At 45.1% G+C, this 24,106-nt stretch overlaps 1 protein-coding gene across 1 annotated transcript; it reads left to right on the top strand.

Moving 5' to 3' along the window:
• Positions 1 to 17,499: 17,499 nt before the first annotated feature.
• LOC307046418 (uncharacterized protein) lies at positions 17,500 to 23,495 on the top strand (the record flags this gene model as incomplete). Its single annotated transcript, XM_079692812.1, has 3 exons — positions 17,500 to 17,605; positions 17,719 to 17,909; positions 22,639 to 23,495. The coding sequence occupies 3 exons, from the start codon at positions 17,500 to 17,502 to the stop codon at positions 23,278 to 23,280; spliced, it is 939 nt and encodes a 312-aa protein (XP_079548938.1). The 3' UTR covers positions 23,281 to 23,495.
• Between the last annotated feature and the right edge of the window lie 611 nt (positions 23,496 to 24,106).

Raw genomic sequence — 24,106 nt, 5'->3', positions numbered from 1 at the left:
TGAAACGGGAAAGCAGAAAAACAGAGGTCTGTGATGTATTTTGTGAAACAGAAGAACAGCTAAATAAATGCAACGGCCTCCCAAGAAGAGCTCGCCTCTCTCCAGTCATTTAAGCTAAAGTGGGTTATTGAACCTGAAGCGCATGGGCGCGGGAAGGGGGGTGCTGAGGGCGCTGCAGCACCCCCTAGCGGCAGGCAGGGGGTGCGGAGCTCCCCTGTCTGAATTATTAATTGACGGTTATTGCTGCTCCCGCTGTGCATAATCTGTGTAATATGTAGCCAATAAATTCCACATTGTTGGTAAAATAATATTTCGGCCTGCCCCAAATGTTTTTTCTGTAGCCCCGGACAATTCTACCTCAATAATATAATACATTAACCGTGCTTTACGTGAACCTCATCAAGACACTAGAAAGGACGGCAGGAATGTAATTTCCCGTGTTCAGTGAATACAACAGAGGCAAGACACCAGACCAATCAGAGAGTTGCATGGAAATAAAAGTGTGCTTGTGTCATTCAAGCTCGCGGCTCTGTGTGTGTGCGGAAATAGCGCATTTAGTGTGTGTGAGAGAGGGGGAGAGAGAGAGGGACCGGTGCCAGCAGCAGGGATCGTGTTGTTAGCATCTGGTTAGCTAGCTGCACTAACGGACATACGGAGCTGTTTGTTCCACAACAAGCTGGAGGAGAGCTCTCCTCTCAGACTGAGAGGCTCAGGTGAGCTAAAGGACTCTCTGAGTGTTTAGATAGTTAACTTTAGTCTAAGTTATCTCAGTGGGTCTCAAACGGTTTGGTCAAAAAATATTCAAAAGATTATTTCCGCGGCACACCCTCACATGATCATTATAGTTATAAAAAAAAACAAGAGAATAAAGGAAAAACAGTTATGAAATACTATATGGCAGTAAAACAAGAATACAGTTTGAAAGGGGAGTGATTTGTAAAATATCCATAAAGAAAAAGAACATCTGCTTACAGTTGTGTTTCATCTGGGTGTTGAGAGATGTATCCATAGATCTCTTAATGTTGCTCTCTAAGTGCACCAGATTGATGCTTTTAACTTCAATATTTAAAAAAAATCTTCCCGGGGGAGCATCCCCCCGGACCCCCCTAGAGGAGGTGAGGTCCGCTCCCCACTCGTAAAAAATAGCACTTTACCCCTGCCTATATGCCGTGAGCTGATTATCGAGCCTTCATTGTAACAGTCGCGGGTTTACTGTGTGTTTGCGTGTGGGGAGTTTTTTTGTGCGTGCTCTATGGTGCCCGTAATACTGTTCACTGGAGTCCAGCACCTCCGCACCCCCACTCAAAATACCTTCCCGCGCCTCTGCTGAAGCGTGTTGCTTCTGCCCTCCTCGACTACGGTCTGGGAGCCGACAGGAAAGTTCAACACACAGATGGCCAGTCCGCCCCTTTGTAGCATATTATTTCGATGAGAGATGAGCAGATTGCCACTGGGCTTTCAACTTAATAAACACAGCCACGCAAAAACTGCGTCATTTGTACAGCTCCTTATGGGTACTGCAATTAGTAAAGTGCTTTCCTCCGTGGTGAAACGATCAGCACTGCACCACGGAGGAAAGCGGCAGAAAGTCACCTGAAGTTAAAGAGAGCGGGGCTGCGTTGCGGGCATGGCTTCCTTCTGCAGGTAACGGGGAGACGCGCTCTGGCGGCGGTCTCGCGTTCAGGATCCGAAAATTAATTTAAATATTTTTGCACACTTATTCCACTTATTCCTAGTGTGCCACTGGTTACGGTGCCGCGTGCCACCCCTGCTTCATAGTAACATCAAAATGTAAGACTTCTATTGGCAACTCAATATTGTACATGATAGGCTAATCACAGTAGATGGCAGTGTGAGTGTTTCTAAAAGTGTTACGAGATTTGATCCATTGAGCCTTTTTATATTTTTGTCTTTTTTAAGAGAGTTGTTTTCATTTTGCTGTTTGAATTGGCTAGTGAGCTCTATTAGCTTTTGAGTTATTAAACTCAAATATCTTTTGGTTTAAAAAAGCGTAACCATCCATGGGCGTGACCCCATGTGTCGGGAAGTGGGCAGTGGGCAGTTCGCTGACGTTGTCCGCGTCAACAGGAGTGACAGTCCGCACACACACACACACAAGACCGCAATTATGGCAGAAGCAAAAAAGCCCAAAATATATAATTTTCACTCCGAGTGGGAGGATGATTATTTTTGTATCTATTCCAATTCAAAGTCCATCAGTCTCATCTGCAATGCGAGCGTGGCTTTATCGAAGAAGGGTAATTTAGGAGCAGTGGCGGCGCCAGGGTATGGCTGGGGTAGGCTATAGCCATACCAAGAAATGGCTTAGCCCTACCTTAGCCCCACCATGAAAAATGATGCTAAAGTAAGCATGTTGAGAACACGGATTGCGAAAATCTACCGGTCGTGTCCACAACACACAAACTGATCCTGAAGTGCACGTTACTGACGCAATATGGTTGAGACCATTCGGGCTTATGCTGGAGGAGAGTAAGGAATAGTCTAAGTAGTGGGGGAGTTTTATACACTAAAGGTGTGGAAATAGAGAACCGCAGTGACGCGTCGTAAAACCCGGAAGTAAACTTCTTCCAGTTCCTTCGTGAAAAACCAATGCAAATTCTCCATAGGATTTTGGAAAATAGCTCGAAATAAGGTCTGTGGTTGACACACATTTAAGAGAGGGATCACGTTTTGTTCAGCCGGATAATCTCCACATGTCAACCCTACTTTTATGATTTTTGAATCATAAATCTAGTCACCAAAAGCGAAATGCTAACGTTATGCTATAAACGAACTACAAGCCAGTACAGCAGCAGGGTCGCACGACTTCAACGTCACGCCAACTTAAGATCGTTTCAACTGACTTGCACTGAAACGGCACTTTGAACACTTTAAATATATTAACATTTTAAACTGTATTCCCTGGTTATCTAGGTCCTTTTTGTTTTGTTTAATGTATACCACGTTTATCTAGGCCCTTTTTGTTTTGTTTTATGTATACATGTCACACTGTGGGAAACGATATTTCAATATTTCTGGATGTATAATGTTATGCCCCTAATATAATCAGTTTATTTAGTGAGTCTTTCCAGTTAGTCTTTTGTCTCTCTGTGAGGGTCTTTAACATCTGGAGTAATGTTCGGTTAAACCGCTCGACCTGTCCGTTTCCTTGTGGGTGGTAGGGAGTGGTTCTCGACCCAGCAACTCCACAGTACTTTTTCAATTGTGTGAACAATTGGTTTTCAAATTCACCACCCTGATCATGGTGTATTCTTGTCGGAAAGCCGAATCTCAGCACATAGTCGTTAAAGATTTTTTCTGCAACTGTTTTTCCTGATTTGGAAGTCGTGGCGTAGGCCTGGGCAAAACGTGTAAAGTGGTCAACAATTACAAGAATATATTCATAACCACCCTTACATTTGTCAAGGTGCAAGAAATCAATTGAGACAAGCTCAAACGGTTGAGTGGTGACAATGTTCGTCAGTGGCGCTCTTGTCTGACGGCTTGGTTTCTTGTGCTTGAGGCACACACATCTCCTCATGACATAATCTTCGATTTCTCGTTGCATGTAGGGCCAGTAAAACCGGTCCCGTACCAAAGATGTAGTCCTGTCTGCACCTTGATGGCCCATTTCATCATGGAGCTCCTTTAATACTGTACTTTTGTGCTTTTCTGGAATCACAAGCTATGTTCTGTTTGAAGTTTTCCTGTACAACACTCCACTCTCATTCATCTCCAACTTGTCCCACTCTCTTAGCAGACATAAGATTTGTGAACTGAGTTGTTTGAGTTCTGAGCCTGATGGCTTCTTTTCTGCCAGCTTGTACTGAATCACTGCTCCAACATTGGGATCATTTCTTTGGTCATGTTTGATCTGTCCTATTGTCAATGGAATGATGGATGCGTCTACAGTTAATGCTGCACAACTTAATGAGACACCCATGGACCATGACACACTGGATTCATCCTGGTTCTCCACTGCTTGTGTAGCTGCTCCAATCACATCATATGACATTTCCTCTGTACACTCATCCATGAATACTTCCACGTCCAAAGGCATTCTGGACAGACTGTCAGCATCAATGTATTCCTTACCAGGACGGTATTTAATTATGAAATGGAAGTCTGCCAGTTCTGCTACCCATCGACAACCTGTTGCATTCAGTTTGGCAGTGGACAGTACATATGTAAGTGGGTTATTGTCACTGTAGATGGTGAAGAATGGTGCATAGTATAGGTAATCACGGAATTTTTCTGTGATTGCCCATTTGAGGGCAAGAAACTCTAATTTGCCTGAGTGTAGATTGTAATTTTTCTCTGCTGTTGTTAAAGTATGTGAACCATAAGCAATCACACAAAGCTTTCCATTTTGCTTTTGGTACAATACTGCCCCCAATCCCTGGTTGGAAGCATCGGTATGGAGGACAAATGGCTGTGAAAACTCTGGGAAACCTAGAACAGGAGGCTGCGAGAGACAGTCTATCAACTGTTCCAATATTAACTGATGCATGTCAGTCCATTTGATGGGTGTGTTGGATGAAACTCCTCTACTGTTTCTTTTTGTTTTCGTTTTTTTCAGCATTTCAGTTTCTGTAGGTGCTTTAAGCAGGTCATACAAGGGACAGGCAATACGTGAAAAATCTTTGATATACTGCCTGTAATAACTTAATAGTCCCATTATTGCTCTTAACTCACCAATAGTTTCTGGGTGTTTGTTTTTCAGGGCCGTTACTGCAGCAGTATCGGCAGGGTCCACTCTATTTCCCTCAGCAGACACAATTCTTCCAAGGTAACGTACTTGTGTTTTAAACAGGTCACACTTTCTGGGCTTTAGTTTTATCCCATGCTCCCTCAGCCGTTGCAGCACCCTTCTGACAGCATTGATATGATCCTCAAATGTCCTGCTAAACACAAGAACATCATCAAGATATGGCACACATATTTCATCCCTTAAGCCCTCCAAGCACTCTTCCATGCAGCGCTGGAATGCTGCAGGGGCATTCATGAGTCCAAACGGGATTCGTACCCACTCATAAAGGCCCCAGGGTGTCACAAAGGCTGTTAGGTGTCTACTGTCTTTGGCCATGAAACCCTGGTGGTATGCCTTACCCTGGTCCAGCAGTGAAAAGAGTGTGTTTCCTCCCAGGTTATCCATAATGTCCTGTACTCTGGGGATGGGATGGCGATCTGAGTGGGTTTTCCTGTTGAGCTCCCTGTAGTCAATACATAAACGTAGAGTTCCGTCCTTTTTTCTTACGCAGACGATTGGAGAGGAGTAGGAAGACATGGACTTTTCAACCCACCCTTGTGCTATCAAGTCCAGTAAGTAATCTTTCATCTCCTTGTATAAGGGTTTTGGAACAGAGCGGTAGGCTCTTGACACTGGCTCAGCATCTTGTAGTGAAATCTTCATTTGCAAGTTTTCCACACAGCCTATGTCGTCATCAGACTTGGAAAATGAGTCTGATTCTTCTCTTAGCATCTGACTGACTATTTGTCTCTGGTGTTCATCAAGGTGAGTCAAATCCACAGGAGGATCCCACTGCTCATGCACAGGGGGGCTTTCACTGGAGATCTGGGCGTTGACATGGTGGATTGATGCAGCAGGTTTTTGGTCTGTTTTAAATATGTTTGCAGGATATACTGATCTGACTGACTGTACAGTTCCAATAATAGTTCTTGCTGCCATCGTAATGTCATGATTTGTTGTGTTTTGCACACTAACAATAATTCTTGGGACTGTATCTGCCTTCACGGACACAAGAGTATCACAAAACTCTAATCCTTCAGGCCATTGTGGGTTCTCATTTGGCTCAAAAACCAGAGTTTTATCCTCTTTGAAAAATGGAGCCTGTACTCGACACTCGAGTTGAATGGAGTTACGTTTAGGCACACTAACTCTCTCATTTGCTGTTCTTACGTTATAGTCACATGTCTGTCCTACACTCACAGCATTAATAAAGGCTTTTGCTTTGTTTTTTCGAAGATGAGGAAAGGCAATTTTTACTGCCTGTACAAGCTTCTCTTTATCCCCATGTCTTTTCTGGCCTGGCTGACTGGCTATCACAAGGTGCTCAATGACATTAAAGCCAATAATGGGACACTGCTGTTGGTTACCTTTTAGCACTAGCATGGGTATTAGCAACTCGGTATCACTTGCAGTAAGTTTAAAGGACACTTCAAGCCAACCAACATATGGCATTTCTGTACCATTGGCCGCTTCAATTTGTAAAGAGTCTATAGGGTCAATTAGCTCTGCTACATCTCTTAGCGGTACATCAGTTAAATGGCTTTCTTTCCATACCTCATCTAAAGCACAAATTTGTGAGCCTGTATCCCAGAGGGCCTGAGTTTTCTGTTCGTGTAGGAAACACCTGATGAGGCACTTTTTCCCTACTAACTCTCTCACAGTAGCTGTTTTTTCTTTTGCAATATTTTGTTTGTGCTTGGATTTGTCATGTGACTGTGTCGCTTTCTTAATACCTGAACATGTGTATGTCTTACAATGCCTTTTGTGTGCAGGCCAATGGTTCTCCTGACATTCTTTAGAACAATACAGTGTAATTTTGCAAGTTGAACAGTATTGTAGTTCCCTACTCTTTTTCTCTTCATTGCAATTTGCACAAGATTGGGACTTATCTTTGTGGCCGGTTGCTGCATGTCCCATGGGAGCAACCGCTCTTAGTTTAAAGGGCTCCGCCTAGTGGGTCCCTCTACCCTCTGTGCCTTACAACCTGCTCTGAAATGTTCACTGCTTCCACACCTAAAGCAATGCTGACAGTACTCTTCGCCTGCATGAGTACAGGAAACACACCTAGGTCGGGGGCGTGGTGCTGGGTAGTATCGCTGCGGTGCATACCCTTGTTGAAACTGAGCCGTTTCTCTTACTCGTGCCGGGTGGAATGCCGGTCGGTACTCCTGCACTGCTGCTGGTGGCTGCTCGTGGTACACGCTGTTGGCATTGAATTCAGCCCTATAGGGAGAGGGTTGTTGGGGTGAAAACACAGGATAAGGGGCGGAAATATTAGCTGGTTCTCTGCTTGGTGACGGATGCTGTGGGGGTGCAGATGTGGCCGTTTGGATCGTTTCTCTGATTTGGGAGACCTCAGCTCTCAGGGCTTGCAACAGCACCATGTCAGAGCGCATTCCTTTGATTTCTGACAGCAGATCAGTGGGCAGAGTAACTGTGTTTTGCTGGCTGGTGCTTTTCATTTCCACCGGAACTTCAGTGGACTTGACTGTATTCACATTTGTTACTTGTGATGGGGCAGCAAGTTTCTTTTTATCCTGTCTCTCTTTTTCATTGGTGTACGCAATGTTCACTTTCTCCAGCAGCAGCTCATCCGAAGTACTTATCTGCATGAGGAGAGGCTGCAGGTCACTTTTAATATTGTCATTCTGTAGACCAGTCAGGACAGTATGCATGAAGAGACTCTGGACTAGTGCTGGATCATATTTTAGGTTTGACTCGGCTTCTTGAGAAGCAAACAGGATTTTCTGTCTCATGTCCATAGTTCTAATCAGGAAGTTTTGAGGCGTTTCTTTACTACTCTGAACCTCAGAGGTGAGTTGTTTGTATAACTCTGTGGCACCTTTCTCCTGGTAATGAGACCTGAGAATTCGGCGAAGGGCAGGCAGTGTAAGGTTTTCCTTCCCTTCAAGGTAACTCCGTAACTGCAGGCCTGGTGTGATGGCACGGATTACAGCATCAATGATCTCTGACTCTGGGTAGCCCTTACTAAAGCCATTTTCAATTTGTCTGGCCAGACTAGAAAATGTGAGCCTATCTTTTTGTCCTGGCTCGCCTATTTGGCCTGCGATCTTAAGATCTTTGCGCCACATAGAACTACTGGGGAGTACTTGGGCCAGATTTCTTTCTGGGGGGCTGAACCCGGCAGGGTGGTTCATGCTTGTGTTCATTAGGTCATGCATTGCATTTTCTTTTTCTTGTAATGACAACCTTAGTGCCTCTACCTCCTTCTGGAGATCTTCCCTTTTGACACTGTCATGTACATTTGTTGTAATTTTGGCTTTGTCTATGATATCCTGCACATTAAGAAGTTCGGACATGCCTTCATCCTCTAGCTCGGCCATTTCTTCACGTTCATTATGCTCTGTGACATGAGAAATTAATTGACTGCGAGATTTACCAGTCACATGCACATTATCCGGTCCTGAAATCTCCAGTTCATTGCACACTTTAATCAGTTGTTCTACAGTCAGTGTATACAATGCACCTGTAATGTCCAGCTGCAGCTTCTCCAATTCAGCCTCCATTGTATCAGAGAAGTGGGCAGAAATAGCAAATGAGGGTTTATCTTACTTAATTAGGTTTTTTTGCTGCTCCCTAGTGGTGACTTTTCACACTTCAGGATGCAGGTTACCAACGTTGTCTGAAAACGACCTCGACTGCCTTTCCAAGCTCCTTTCTCCGATGACTGGGTTGTTTAAGGGGATGATTGATCAGAGGATTCCACTAACAACTCAGGGATGGTCCTCAAATCAAATCTCCCAGCAGTGCCTCCAAATGTTATGCCCCTAATATGGGGAAAATATAAGACAAAGGAAACAGAGACGATGGTAGCTTGCTTCAAGTCTTATGTATTATGCACCCGCGGCAAGCAACACGCGCCCTCTGCTGGACAGACCCGGAAGGTCATCAACCATGACTTATATCTATTACAATAACACATGTATAATTTTTGACAATAAAGCTGACTGACTTTCTCGTGCTTGCATATTTTAACAAAGCTTTTCATTTTAGCCACACTGAATTTAACTAGAAGTCATGGCTGTGTCAATTACCAGTCTGATATCGTTTTACAAAGATGACAAGAGTGTAGATAGGAGAGAACCACTACAAGTCAGGACACGTAAAACAGTGCAGCCTAGATGAAGGTGTGCTTACCGGTGTTTTCAGGGCTAGCATGAGGGACAAGGTTTATAGTGTCGGTTAGTAGTGATAGCAAGAGTACCGTTAACCTAGAGTTAATTTATTCACATTAATTCCCATCAACAAATCAATTTTATGTGTCACATGAAATCTTTATTAGGCAAGGCAAGGCAAGTTTATTTATATAGCACTTTTCAACACAAGGCAATTCAAAGTGCTTTACAAAAAATTTAAGACATTAAGAAAATGGCATTTAAAATCAGTCATTAAAAAGAAAAGCTAATAAAAGAAACCTTAAAAGAAAAAAAACATGGATAAACGTTACAGTGCAGTCTAAGATATGAATAGTTCAATTAAAAGCAGCGACAAAAAGAAAAGTCTTCAGCCTGGATTTAAAAGTACTAAGAGTTGCAGCGGACCTGCAGGTTTCTGGGAGTTTGTTCCAGATATTTGGAGCATAATAACTGTACGCTGCTTTACCATGTTTAGTTCTGACTCTGGGAACAGAAAGCTGACCAGTCCCTGAAGACCTGAGAGATCTGGATGGTTCATAATTTAGCAGGAGGTCAGAAATGTATTTTGGTCCTAAACCATTCAGTGCTTTATAAACAGCAGCAGTATTTTGAAATCTATTCTTTGACACACAGGAAGCCAGTGTAAAGACTTCAGAACTGGAGCGATGTGATCCACTTTCTTAGTGTTGGTAAGGACTCGAGCAGCGGCGTTCTGAATCAGCTGCAGCTTTCAAATAGATTTTTTAGTGAGACTTTTGAAGACACCATTGCAGTAGTCCAGTCTACTGAAGATAAAAGCATGGACACGTTTTTCCAAATCCTGCTGTGACATTAGTCTTTTAATCCTAGATATGTTCTTTAGGTGATAGTAAGCTGATTTAGTAACTGTTTTAATGTGACTGTTGAAACCAATAACTAATTTAATCCGCTGACAAGAGAGGCCACCTCCGAAGATCGTGACTGGCTGAGGGACAGACTCGGGGGCAGGTTCTCAGGAATTTCTTGGCTTCTCTCCCCCGAGCCAGAAGAGGAACACTACAGCTTGGAAACACTTACTGTTCCTGAAATTATCAAATCTGTTGGGCATCAGGGACCTGAGGCAATTGTGGCAAGCATGGCATTGTCTGAAGAGCAACAGAGGGCAATTCAGGTGGCTACCACTGGTCAGCGAACCAACCCAAACTGGCATTTGTTCAGGAAAGGAAGGTTGACTGCCAGCAACTTTGGAGCTGTCCTGAGGTCAAAGCGTGTGACTGCTTCCTTTATTGCCAGGGTGCTAGGGCAACAACAGGCCCTTGATGGTGTTTTGTCTGTACAGTGGGGGACTATGAATGAATGTGAGGGCGTCAGGGCATTCACCACTGCAACCCAGATGCAGGTCCATGATTCAGATTTGTGGCTCTCCCTATCAGGATTGTTGGGGGCATCTCCAGATGGTCTGGTAGGGTCTTCCGCTGTGCTGGAGGTAAAGTGTCCCTACGGAGCCAGGGAAATGACAATTAGTGAAGCATTGCAAATCAAGGGCTTCTGTGTCAGTAATGAAGGAGAAACATTCAGCCTGCGTGAGGAACATCCTGACTGGCACCAAGTGCAAGGTCAGCTTCACCTCACTGCAAGAAAGAAGAAGAAATAAAAAAATTGTGAATTGTTTTTAATTTACATTTACTCGCCTTTGCAATGTTGTGGTTGTTAGAGTGTTAGGTTTCCTGTCAGCTCGTCTGTTGGGAAGATATAAAATATTAGTTTCATGGAAGTCACACCGTCACATATAGCATTAAGACATACAGTACATAGGCTAAAACAAAACATCTAAAGATATAACCTTGCACTTTGATAAGTCTCGTGAACATTTTCACTATTTTTACATTTTTATAGATGAAAATTGAATTAAAGAAATAAATGGTAGATTAATCCATATTGAAAATAGGTGTCAGCTACTACACTAATTATAAGAGTTATATTTCTTAATTAATTAAGATAAGATATTACTGTATTGATCCCAATTTGGGAAATGTTTGTGTTGCAGCAGCATAACAAGAAAAACAAAATATAAGTTATTATATATACAAAAGTATGTGAGGGATGGAATATTAAATTGAATATAAATGTAAAATGTACATGTGATTTTACGTCCAAGAGAAGCTATGGAGCAGAGTTCTCTGCCAGCCAGAGGTGATTTTTTATTAGTTCAATATGTCAAACTGATTTCCCTGACTACAATCTTTAGTTACATGGTGTAACGTTATGCTGCTTGTACTAATTAGACTTATCAGCCACATAGGTTTTAATAGGATGTATTCATTATCTTTACTTATGTTGCGGTCTTTTCAGCAGCGCCATCTCTAAAACGGCGATACAGTCACTACCCATCATTTACATTTCACCGTGACATGGACAAAAATGTAACGTCAGCTTACCTCATGGCACGAATCCAGACTCTCCTTTGGAAAACATTGGCCGGGAAACGATAGAACAAGCACGTTTCATGCGAAGACCTGTGGCTGCAACCCGGAGCAAAGCAACAAACCATTGCGTAGCTAACTAGTAGCGCTAGCTTTAGCTAACGTTAGCGAACGAAACAAACTGCTGAGTAAAATTGGAAAACACTGGTAATTAATTATTCTATAATTTGTAAAACTACGGTGTTAAAAACGACAATTTCAAAAATACAGATTCTAATGGTCAGATATAGATATACAGATACTAAAGATAGGCAGGTACTTGCTTTCCAGCAGAACACAGGGGAAAACAAACTCAGCGGGAGTGTTTACGTGTTCGGCGTAATGACGTACAACGGCCTCGACAATTTCTGTAGTCCTATTCAGCCACTCGGTAACAACCATCGTTTTTCAGACACGTAAACTCTCCAAAAATCCCCAGTGGGGTCACTGCTGATGTATTTAATGTCGTAGAACAAAACGTGATTTATCTCTTAAATTTGTGTCAACCACAGACCTTATTTCGAGCTATTTTCCAAAACCCTATGGAAAAAATGCATTGCTTTTTGAGGAAGGAACCGGAAGTGCTAAAAATGCTAACTTACTTCCGGGTTGTACGACGCGTCACTGCAGTTCTCCTCTATTCTCTCGCGTTATCAGCACGGCCGCAGTCAGATCAAAATGCCTCCGAATGCAATTTGAATAGACCTACAGCCAATCAGAGCAACAAAACGTTGGGTCGGCTCAGCGCCATATAGATAGAAGTCCATATGGCGCTGGGTCTGCTGCGTCATGCATTACTGATACGTCACGTTCTCAGTGAAAAGTCCCCAAACTCGCGCCGAGTAAATTGCAGACAGACAGCAGAACTTCTAGGATTAATTGTATAATTCGGATGGATATATTTGTTCTTAAACGCCTTCGCATTGAGGTACAACAAGCCGAACGGACGCTTTAATGTGACCCTACAAGGATGCCTTTACGGATTTACACAGACTCATATGCATTTCCCTGACTGCCTGTGACCTCTGCTGGCTGCGAACGCAGCTTCTCCTGTCTCCGTTGCATCAAGAATTATATAATAAACAGCAGTGGTGATGCACGGAACAGCAACTTGGGCCTGCTGGCTATCAATAAGCAGAGGAGTAAGGCACTGGATGTCCAGCGTGTCATTGACATTTTCGCTTCCAACCACAACAACCGGCGGATCGCGCTGCTTTGAGAACGTCAATAGTGAGTTTTGAATATATTTTGTAATAATGGGTCATTTGAAAAAGTATTTTGTATGACAATAGAGGCACAGGCCACCTGTTGTGTGCTGTACCTGTCTCTCTCTGTTTACCTGTGTGTGTCTGTCTCTCTCTCTCTCCCTCTCCCTCTCCGTGTCAATTCTATATGCAAACTTTTCTTGTTTCTGCCGCTGCGTAGCATGTTGTAACAACGTGGAATTAGCAGAATAGGCTATTGTATTGTTTAACTCACACCTGTTGCTCTCGATGTAATTTAGCTGATAAAAGGAGGCTAATAAAAGCCTCACGCGTGGCGTTTCACTGTCAAGGGGTGCGATATAACGTGTAATTACATTACAAATTCTGACTCGAGCCCCACCACTGTATGGGTTAGCCCTACCATAGACTACCCAACAAAAAACTCTCGCGCCGCCACTGTTTAGGAGCGGCATTTCAAAACAGTGCACAAACACTGCAAACCGCAGTGACGCATCGTAAAACCCGGAAGTAAGTTAGCATTTTTAGCACTTCCGGTTCCTTCCTCAAAAAGCAATGCATTTTTTCCATAGGGTTTTGGAAAATAGCTCGAAATAAGGTCTGTGGTTGACACAAATTTAAGAGATAAATCACGTTTTGTTCTACGACATTAAATACATCAGCAGTGACCCCACTGGGGATTTTTGAAGAGTTTACGTGTCTGAAAAACGATGGTTGTTACCGAGTGGCTGAATAGGACTACAGAAATTGTCGAGGCCGTTGTACGTCATTACGCCGAATAAGTAAACACTCCCGCTAAGTTGGTTTTCCCCTGTGTTCTGCTTGAAAGCAAGTACCTGCCTATCTTTAGTATCTGTATATCTATATCTGACCATTAGAATCTGTATTTTTGAAATTATCGTTTTTAATACCGTAGTTTTACAAATTATAGAATAATTAATTACCAGTGTTTTCCAATTTTACTCAGCAGTTTGTTTCGTTAGCTAACGTTAGCTAACGTTAGCTAAAGCTAGCGCTACTAGTTGACTACGCAATGGTTTGTTGCTTTGCTCCGGGTTGCAGCCACAGGTAGGGTGGCCATCCGTCCGGTTTTAGGTCGGACAGTCCGGTTTTCAATGTCTGTGTCCGTCTGCCGGCGCAGCCTTGAGCCGGACGCTCATTTGTCCTCCTTTTGAGGTGATCCCCATTTTATACTTTTAGGGTATAAAAAAAAAATAGACAATTATACAAAGAAATACAAAAAATAAGTTATGTGTAAGTATATATCCCTGTAAGACTTGTGGTCTTACAAATTATTGGCTGAATGTGATGTCAAATAAATATCTTGTATTTCATTGGTTAATAAACGTAAACAATTAGCCATGTGCTTCTTGACGTCACGTTCACGGCATGGCACTGTGGCACAGAGTGACGTTAGCGCTAGCAGACTAGCTCATGAGCCAACTCCGCCTAGTTAGCGGTAGGTTAAACCGCAGAAATGCCGAAACGAAAGACTTTATTTAATCCTGAATGGTCGAAAGAGCATGGATTCCTCACAAAAAGCCGAAAGGACGACTTCCATGCTTTTTGCACGTTGTGTCGTTGCGATGTGGAGGTAAGTAGCAAAGGAAAAGGTGCTGTCGACAGACATGCTAACACAGATAAGCACAAAAGCAATGATCAAAGCGCAGGTGCCTCTTCACTTTTATCGTTTTTCCCTGAAGCTTCATCGCCTCAAGATGACAAAATCTCCGCAGCAGAACTTTGTAAAGTTTATCATGCCGTCAAGCATCACCAGTCATACAGGAGTGTAGACTGTGGAATAAAAGTTGATCGCACAATCTACAACGACTCATCAATAGCAAAAGGGATGACCTGTGGAAAAACAAAGGCCAAAGCTTTGTGCGAAAATATCCTAGCACCCTACTCTGTCCAGACGCATGTGGATTACATAAAAGAAAATGAACTGCATTATTCAGTGGCAAGTGATGCATCAAACAAAGGTACGATCAAGTGTTTCCCCATTGTACTGAGATATTTTCACTTTGAGGAGGGCGTGCAACATGCACTGTTGGATTTTTACAGTGATAGCAACGAAAAGTCGGAAGCTATAACAAATCAGCTGCTATCTAAACTGGAGATGTCTGGACTAGATGTGAAAAAAATGTCAGCATATGCAGCAGACAACGCCAGCGTTAACTATGGAAAACACAACAGTGTTTATCAGAAACTGAAACAGGCTCAAAAAGACGTGCTCGCTGCAAACTGTTTAGCCCATATTCTGCACAATGCAACAAGATATGCAGCAAGCAACTTGGATATTGACATTGAAAATGTTGTGCTTAAGGTGTATAGCCATTTTAGCATCTCAGCTAGCAGAACGGCGCAGTTGAAGGAATTCTGCGAGTTTGTGGAAGTGGAGGAATGCAATCTGCTGCGGCACGTTGTCACGCGATGGTTGTCTCTGCTGCCATCTATTGACAGAATCCTGAAGTGTTGGAGACCCCTGACCAGCTACTTTCAGAGTCTAGGTGAGGAGGAATGCTCCAAGATTTTGTGGAAATGCTTTGGAGAGGATGGCAACGAAGTATCTGAGATGTATTTTCTCTTCCTCAGTCACATTCTGAAAGTGTTTTCAGACTGCATTGAAGCACTTGAGGCCAAATCATTCAGCATAACCTCTGTGTTTAAGGTAATGACTGAACTGAAAGGGAAACTTGAGAGAAGGTTAAAGGACACATTTTTTGGCTTTGCTGTGAACAACAAACTCAAGCAGCTAACCCCTGATCTGGCTAAGAAATGTGAGGCTGATTTTCTTGTTTTCTATGAAAGAGCCAAGAAATACGTGAGTGAAAGGTATGACTTCTCTGAGAACAGCTTTCATAGTAAAGTGTCAAAGCTTGGCCTCACAACTGCTGTGTCCTATGGAGAATACAGTGATGCAGTCCAAGCCTGCAGCCTGAAAGACATTGACATGGATGGACTCTATGAGGAATATGGCATGGTGGAAGCTATTCTCAGCTCTTCAGAAATGGAAGGATGCCACAGTGAGGAGCGGTATCTGAAACTGTTTTCCAAAGCAGAAGTCCCACTTGTGAATCTGAGGAAGATCAGCGCCTACATCTTCTCCATCCCATGTAGCAATGCACATACAGAACGTGTGTTCTCAATGATGACCTCAGCATGGAGAAATGAGAGAAATCGTCTGGATGTGGACAGTGTCAAGGCAGAGCTGCAAATTTGTGTCAACTTCACATTTGAGTGCACAGACATGTACCAGAGACTCCTTACAAACAAAAAACTCTTGGAAGCAGCCAGGAAAGGGCAAAAGTATCGTAAATAGACATTCAACTTGTGGTTAGTACACTAGAGTCTTATTGTGTTTTGAGTGTGAAGGATTCAGTGAAGCCAGGATAAAAACTAAAAGATAATCCCAAAGTGTCCTCCTTTTTGGTGTTATGGAAATGGCCACCCTAGCCACAGGTCTTCGCATGAAACGTGCTTGTTCTATCGTTTCCCGGCCAATGTTTTCCAAAGGAGAGTCTGGATTCTTGCCATGAGGTAAGCTGACGTTACATTTTTGTGCATGTCACGGTGAAATGTAAATGATGGGTAGTGACTGTATCGCCGTTTTAGAGATGGCGCTGCTGAAAAGACCGCAACATAAGTAAAGATAATGAATACATCCTATTAAAACCTATGTGGCTTATATGATAAGTCTAATTAGTACAAGCAGCATAACGTTACACCATGTAACTAAAGATTGTAGTCAGGGAAATCAGTTTGACATATTGAACTAATAACAAATCACCTCTGGCTGGCAGAGAACTCTGCTCCATAGCTTCTCTTGGACGTAAAATCACATGTACATTTTACATTTATATTCAATTTAATATTCCATCCCTCAAATACTTTTGTATATATAATAACTTATATTTTGTTTTTCTTGTTATGCTGCTGCAACACAAACATTTCCCAAATTGGGATCAATACAGTAATATCTTATCTTAATTAATTAAGAAATATAACTATTATAATTAGTGTAGCAGCTGACACCTATTTTCAATATGGATTAATCTACCATTTATTTCTTTAGTTCAATTTTCATCTATAAAATGTCAAAATAGTGAAAATGTTCACGAGACTTATCAAAGTGCAAGGTTATATCTTTAGATGTTTTGTTTTATCCTATGTACTGTATGTCTTAATGCTCTTACAGTATATGTGACGGTGTGACTTCCATGAAACTAATATTTTATATCTTCCCAACAGACGAGCTGACAGGAAACCTAACACTCTAACAACCACAACATTGCAAAGGCGAGTAAATGTAAATTAAAAACAATTCACACATTTTTTATTTCTTCTTCTTTCTTGCAGTGAGGTGAAGCTGACCTTGCAGTTGGTGCCAGTAAGGATGTTCCTCACGCAGGCTGAATGTTTCTCCTTCCTTACTGACACAGAAGCCCTTGATTTCCAATGCTTCACTAATTGTCATTTCCCTGGCTCCGTAGGGACACTTTACCTCCAGCACCGCGGAAGACCCTACCAGACCATCTGGAGATGCCCCCAACAATCCTGATAGGGAGAGTGTGGCAGCGGGGCTGCTGTAGTGAAGGGAGTGGCTCGGCCGGAGGCCAGACAGCTGATCGGAATCAGGTAATCAGTGCGGGAAGAAAAGCATGTCGTAACCTGGTTCTGTTCTGTTATGCAGTAGGCGGGATCCTGGAAGGTCGCGAAAGGACCTGTGAAGTTTCCCACCCGGGCAACGTTTGAGACCCGCGCATATTGTTGTTTGGAGATAATAAACGCCTATGGTCAACCAATCTGCTCTTTCCGTCCCTGTTTGAACCCTGTGTGAGCGGAGAGGCTCACAGTGGCACCTGAACAGGGACCTGATTTCGGAAGGAGAAACCCCGCTGGGTCAGGCCCTCCAACGTCTCGCTCACATGCAGGAGACCACCACAGCACTACAGCGACAGCAGAGCGAGGCTCTGCTCGGGATCGCCTCGAGCCAGCGCGAGGACCGGGCTCTCCTACGGGAGCTGCTGCAGCGTCCGGCCGCTCGGGAGGCCGATCCCGCTACCAACCCGGCCCGACCGCCTTCAATTGCCCTCCAGAAATTGACGGCAAAGGATGATCCGGAGGCATACCTGGACATCTTTGAGGGCACAGCGGCGGCGTGCGGGTGGCCGGAGGAGGAGTGGGCAGCGCGGCTATTGCCTCTGCTATCTGGGAGTGCGCAGCTAGCCGCCCACAGCCTGCCAGCAGCCTCTCGGCATGTGTACCGGCATCTGAGAAAGGCCATCCTGGACCGGCTTGGCAGCACGCCGATTTGGAAGGGACGTACCGTATACCGGTATGTATACAGGGGGGTACACACCAGGCTCTGATGGACACGGGCTGTAATCAGACGATGATCCATCAGCACCTGGTTCGGCCTGGTGCATTGATTGAAGCATCGTGGGTGAAGGTGAGGTGTGTGCATGGGGATATTCACCAGTACCCGGAGGTGACGCTGGAAATTTCTTATAAGGGAAAAAAGCATAGAGTCAGGGCTGGAGTTAGCACTCGCCTTACGCACCCTCTGATTTTGGGAACGAATTGGCCGGGGTTTGCTAAGCTAGCGGGGGCTATGGGGGTGCGTTCACGGACGGCAGGGAAATGTGAGTTGGGTGCTGTGTTTAGTGGAGAGTCGGAGGCGGCTAATGACGTCGAGGGGGAAACGGACACGGAGGGGACCGCGGAGGTCCCTCTGGACCCGCTGGTGTTTCCCGTGGAAGATTTCCCCCTCGAACAGTCGAGGGACGAGACCCTTCAGCACGCCTTCGGCCAGGTGGTGAGTATTGATGGCTCCCAGCTACACCCAAATGCAGCACTCACTCACCCACACTTTACGGTGGTTAGGGACAGGCTGTATTGTGTAAGCCGTGACACACAGACAGGAGAGATAAATACCCAGTTGTTGGTGCCAAAAAGCCGTCGGGAAATGGTTTTCCAGGCGGCTCATTATAACCCCATGTCAGGTCACCTAGGGTACGACAAATCACTACACCGGATAATGGCCCGATTTTATTGGCCGGGCATTCGCACAGATGTGAAGCGGTGGTGTGCATCTTGCCGTGAATGTCAGCTGGTTAACCCGCCGGCCATCCCCAGAGCGCCTTTGCGCCCGTTACCATTGATTGAGGTGCCTTTTGAGAGAGTTGGAATGGACCTCATCGGGCCATTAGACCGGAGTGCACAGGGTTATCGCTTTGTACTAGTCCTAGTGGATTATGCAACGCGATATCCTGAGGCAGTGCCGCTGCGTAATATCTCTGCAAAGAGCGTCGCGCAGGCACTGTTTCACATTATCTCCCGAGTCGGGATCCCGAAAGAGATCCTGACTGACCAGGGCACACAGTTTATGTCACGCACACTACGCGAGCTGTATGAACTATTGGGTGTCCATTCAATACGGACTAGTGTTTACCATCCGCAGACCGACGGCCTGGTGGAACGGTTTAACAAAACACTAAAGAACATGGTTCGTAAGTTCGCTCACGAAGATAGCTGTAATTGGGATAAATGGCTAGATCCTCTGTTGTTTGCAGTGCGGGAGGTGCCCCAGTCCTCCACGGGATTTTCTCCCTTCGAGCTGTTATTTGGTAGGAAGCCCCGGGGTGTTTTGGGACCTCGTTAAGGAAAACTGGGAGGAGGGTCCAAGCACCAGTAAGAACGAAATACAGTACGTTATGGACCTGCGAGCAAAACTCCACTCACTGGGGCAGATATCATGGGAGAATTTGCTCCAGGCTCAGGAACGTCAGCAGCGCCTGTACAACAGAGGGTCAAAACTGAGACAATTTTCACCGGGAGATAAAGTGCTTGTATTACTCCCATCCTCTAGCTCTAAACTACTCGCCAAGTGGCAAGGACCCTTCGTGGTCACACGACGAGTGGGGGATGTAGATTATGAGGTGGTACGTTCTGACAGGGGGGGAGCAACACAGATTTACCACCTTAACCTCCTGAAAGCATGGAGGGAGGTGGCGTCGGTTTCTCTGGCCACCACGGTGAATGAGAGAGATGAGTTGGGACCGGAGGTCATTAAAAGCAACAAAGTAGCCCCGGTCTGTTGTGGTGTGGCGACAATCTCTCACCGGGCCAGAGAGCAGATGTTGCTTCGGTGCAAAGGCAGTTTGCCGACGTGTTCTCTACGCTGCCAGGGCGCACCTCTCTCATACACCACCGCATAGAAACGCCCCCGGGCGTGGCCATTCGTTCACGGCCCTATCGGCTGCCTGAACACAGGAGGAAAATTGTTCAGGCGGAGCTTCAGGCTATGCTAGAGATGGGAGTGATAGAAGAGTCCACCAGTGACTGGTGTTGCCCCGTCGTGCTGGTACGTAAGTCCGACGGGTCAATCCGGTTCTGTGTGGACTACCGCAGGGTGAACGAGGTGTCCAAATTTGATGCTTATCCAATGCCCCGGGTCGACGAACTCCTGGATCGGCTAGGCACTGCTCGCTTTTACACGACGCTGGATTTAACCAAAGGCTATTGGCAGATTCCCCTTTCTCCAGAATCTAAGGAAAAAACGGCCTTCTCCACTACGTATGGTTTATACCAATTCATCACACTTCCTTTCGGGTTGTTCGGAGCTCCAGCCACCTTCCAGCGGCTCATGGACCGGGTGCTGCGTCCCCACTCTGCATATGCTGCTGCTTACTTGGATGATGTCATCATTCACAGTGAGACATGGGAGCAGCATATGCAGCAGGTGGGGGCGGTGCTCGAGTCCCTGAGGCAGGCGGGGCTCACGGCCAACCCGAAGAAGTGTGCGGTTGGACGGAGGGAGGTACGGTATCTGGGGTACCACTTGGGCGGCGGGCAGGTGCGGCCACAGATAGAGAAAACAACCGCCATTTCAGCCTGTCTGGCGCCCAAGACGAAAAAACGAACAGTGGGGTGGGGGCCGTTTTGTCCCAGCACGTAGAGGGGGACGACCGCCCCTTACTGTACATTAGCCGTAAGCTCGCCCAGAGGGAGGTGAACTACAGTACGGTGGAAAAGGAGTGCCTCGCCATACGGTGGGCGGTCGGCGCCCTGCGGTACTACCTCCTGGGGCGCCCTTTCACCCTCTGGTCGGACCATGCCCCGCTCCAGTGGCTCCACCGCATGAAGGATGCCAACGCTCGGATCACTCGGTGGTATCTGGCGTTACAGCCTTTCAACTTCAAGGTGATCCACAGGCCGGGTAACGGGATGGTCGTGGCTGATTTCCTCTCTCGCTCGGCGGAGGAGGGGGGGGGAGAGTCAGCTTGCGGCCGGCGGGATCCCGGCCTGAGTCGGGCGGTGGGGGTATGTGGCAGCGGGGTGTGGTTTGGGCGCTGGCTGCTGGAGTGAAGGGAGTGGCTCGGCCGGAGGCCAGACAGCTGATCGGAATCAGGTAATCAGTGCGGGAAGAAAAGCATGTCGTAACCTGGTTCTGTTCTGTTATGCAGTAGGCGGGATCCTGGAAGGTCGCGAAAGGACCTGTGAAGTTTCCCACCCGGGCAACGTTTGAGACCCGCGCATATTGTTGTTTGGAGATAATAAACGCCTGTGGTCAACCAACCTGCTCTTTCCGTCCCTGTTTGAACCCTGTGTGAGCGGAGAGGCTCACAGAGAGCCACAAATCTGACTCATGGACCTGCATCTGGGTTGCAGTGGTGAATGCCCTGACGCCCTCACATTCATTCATAGTCCCCCACTGTACAGACAAAACACCATCAAGGGCCTGTTGTTGCCCTAGCACCCTGGCAATAAAGGAAGCAGTCACACGCTTTGACCTCAGGACAGCTCCAAAGTTGCTGGCAGTCAACCTTCCTTTCCTGAACAAATGCCAGTTTGGGTTGGTTCGCTGACCAGTGGTAGCCACCTGAATTGCCCTCTGTTGCTCCTCAGACAATGCCATGCTTGCCACAATTGCCTCAGGTCCCTGATGCCCAACAGATTTGATAATTTCAGGAACAGTAAGTGTTTCCAAACTGTAGTGTTCCTCTTCTGGCTCGGGGGAGAGAAGCCAAGAAATTCCTGAAAACCTGCCCCTGAGTCTGTCCCTCAGCCAGTCACGATCTTCGGAGGTGGGCTCTCTTGTCAGCGGGTTAAATTAGTTATTGGTTTCAACAGTCACATTAAAACAGTTACTAAATCAGCTTACTATCACCTAAACATATCTAGGTTTAAAAGACTAATGTCACAGCAGGATTTGGAAAAACGTGTCCATGCTTTTATCTTCAGTAAACTGGGTTTTCTCTGGAAGTTTTTCCTTGTACGATGTGAGGGTCTAAGGACAGAGGGTGTCGTATTGTCATACTGATATTCTGTACAAACTGTGAAGTCCACTGAGACAAATGTAACATTTGTGATATTGGGCTATATAAATAAACATTGATTGATTGATTGATTGAGTAGACTGGACTACTGCAATGGTGTCTTCACAGGTCTCACTAAAAAATCTATTAGAAAGCTGCAGCTGATCCAGAAAGCTGCTGCTCGAGTCCTCACTAACACTAAGAAAGTGGATCACATCACTCCTGTTCTGAAGTCTTTACACTGGCTTCCTGTGTGTCAAAGAATTGATTTCAAAATACTGCTGCTGTTTATAAAGCACTGAATGGTTTAGGACAAAAAATACATTTCTGACCTCCTGCTAAATTATGAACCATCCAGATCTCTCAGGTCTTCAGGGAATGGTCAGCTTTCTGTCCCCAGAGTCAGAACTAAACATGGTAAAGCAGCGTTCAGTTATTATGCTCCAAATATCTGGAACAAACTCCCAGAAACCTGCAGGTCCGTTGCAACTCTTACTACGTTTAAATCCAGGCTGAAGACTTTTCTTTTTGTCGCTGCTTTTAATTGAACTATTCATATCTTAGACTGCACTGTAACTTTTATCCATGTATTTTTTCTTTTAATGTTTATTTTATTAGCTTTTCTTTTTAATGACTGATTTTAAATGCCATTTTCTTAATGTCTTTCATGTTTTGTAAAGCACTTTGAATGGCCTTGTGTTGAAAAGTGCTATATAAATCGGCTACTCTGTTGTTTCCCCGACTCAGACTGCAAGGAATCTGGGTGTGATCCTAGATGACAAACTGTCCTTCACTGCAAACATTGCTGCTACAACCTGCTGCTGCAGATACACGCTTTACAACATCAGGAGGATACGTCCCCAGCTGACCCAGAAATCAGCGCAGGTTCTGGTCCAGGCTCTCGTTATCTCACGCCTAGACTACTGCAACTCCCTCCTGGCTGGTCTACCTGCATGTGCCATCCGACCTCTGCAGCTCATCCAGAATGCAGCGGCTCGTCTGGTCTTCAACCTTCCAAAATTCTCCCACACCATGCCGCTCCTCCGCACCCTTCACTGGCTTCCAGTTACTGCTAGAATCCACTTCAAGACACTGGTACTTGCGTACCATGCTGCGAATGGATCTGGCCCTTCCTACATCCAGGACATGGTTAAACCGTACACCCCAGCACGTGCACTCCTCTCTGCATCAGCCAAACAGCTCGCTGCACCCGCACTGCGAGGGGGACCCAAGTTCCCATCAGCAAAAACTTGTGGGTTTGCTATCCTGGCTCCAAAATGGTGGAATGAGCTCCCCATTGAAATCTGGACAGCAGAAAGCTTACACATCTTCCGGCGCAGACTGAAAACTCATCTCTTTAGACTCCACTTCGAGCGATTGAATTACTAACAAAGCACTTATATACTAATAAAGGGCTGGCTTATCTAAAGCCAGTTGAGTAGCACTTGAAATGTTTGGCTCGATGAAACCTGATGTACTTATATGATTCTGTTTTCTTCAAGGTTGTATCTTCCTGGTCAAATGCACTTATTGTAAGTCGCTTTGGATAAAAGCGTCAGCTAAATGCAATGTAATGTAATGTCATGTAAATAAACTTGCCTTGCCTTGCCTAATAAAGATTTCATGTGACACATAAAATTGATTTGTTGATGGGAATTAATGTGAATAAATTAACTCTAGGTTAACGGTACTCTTGCTATCACTACTCATCGACACTATAAACCTTGTCCCTCATGCTAGCCCTGGCAACACCGGTAAGCACACCTTCATCTAGGCTGCACTGTTACGTGTCCTGACTTGTAGTGGTTCTCTCCTCTATCTACACTCTTCTTGTCATCTTTGTAAAACGATATCAGACTGTTAATTGACACAGCCATGACTTCTAGTTAAATTCAGTGTGGCTAAAATGAAAAGCTTTGTTAAAATATGCAAGCATGCGAAAGTCAAATTCAGCTTTATTGTCAAAAATTCTACATGTGTTATACATCCAAAAATATCGAAATATCGTTTCCCACTAGGGTGGCCATCCGTCCGGTTTTAGGTCGGACAGTCCGGTTTTCAATGTCTGTGTCCGTCTGCCGGCGCAGCCTTGAGCCGGACGCTCATTTGTCCTCCTTTTGAGGTGATCCCCATTTTATACTTTTAGGGTATAAAAAAAAAATAGACAATTATACAAAGAAATACAAAAAATAAGTTATGTGTAAGTATATATCCC

This window comes from Notothenia rossii (genome assembly GCF_949606895.1).
Source record: "Notothenia rossii genome assembly, chromosome: 7".
NCBI lineage: Eukaryota > Metazoa > Chordata > Actinopteri > Perciformes > Nototheniidae > Notothenia > Notothenia rossii.
This window is presented reverse-complemented; position numbering and strand designations above follow the sequence as displayed.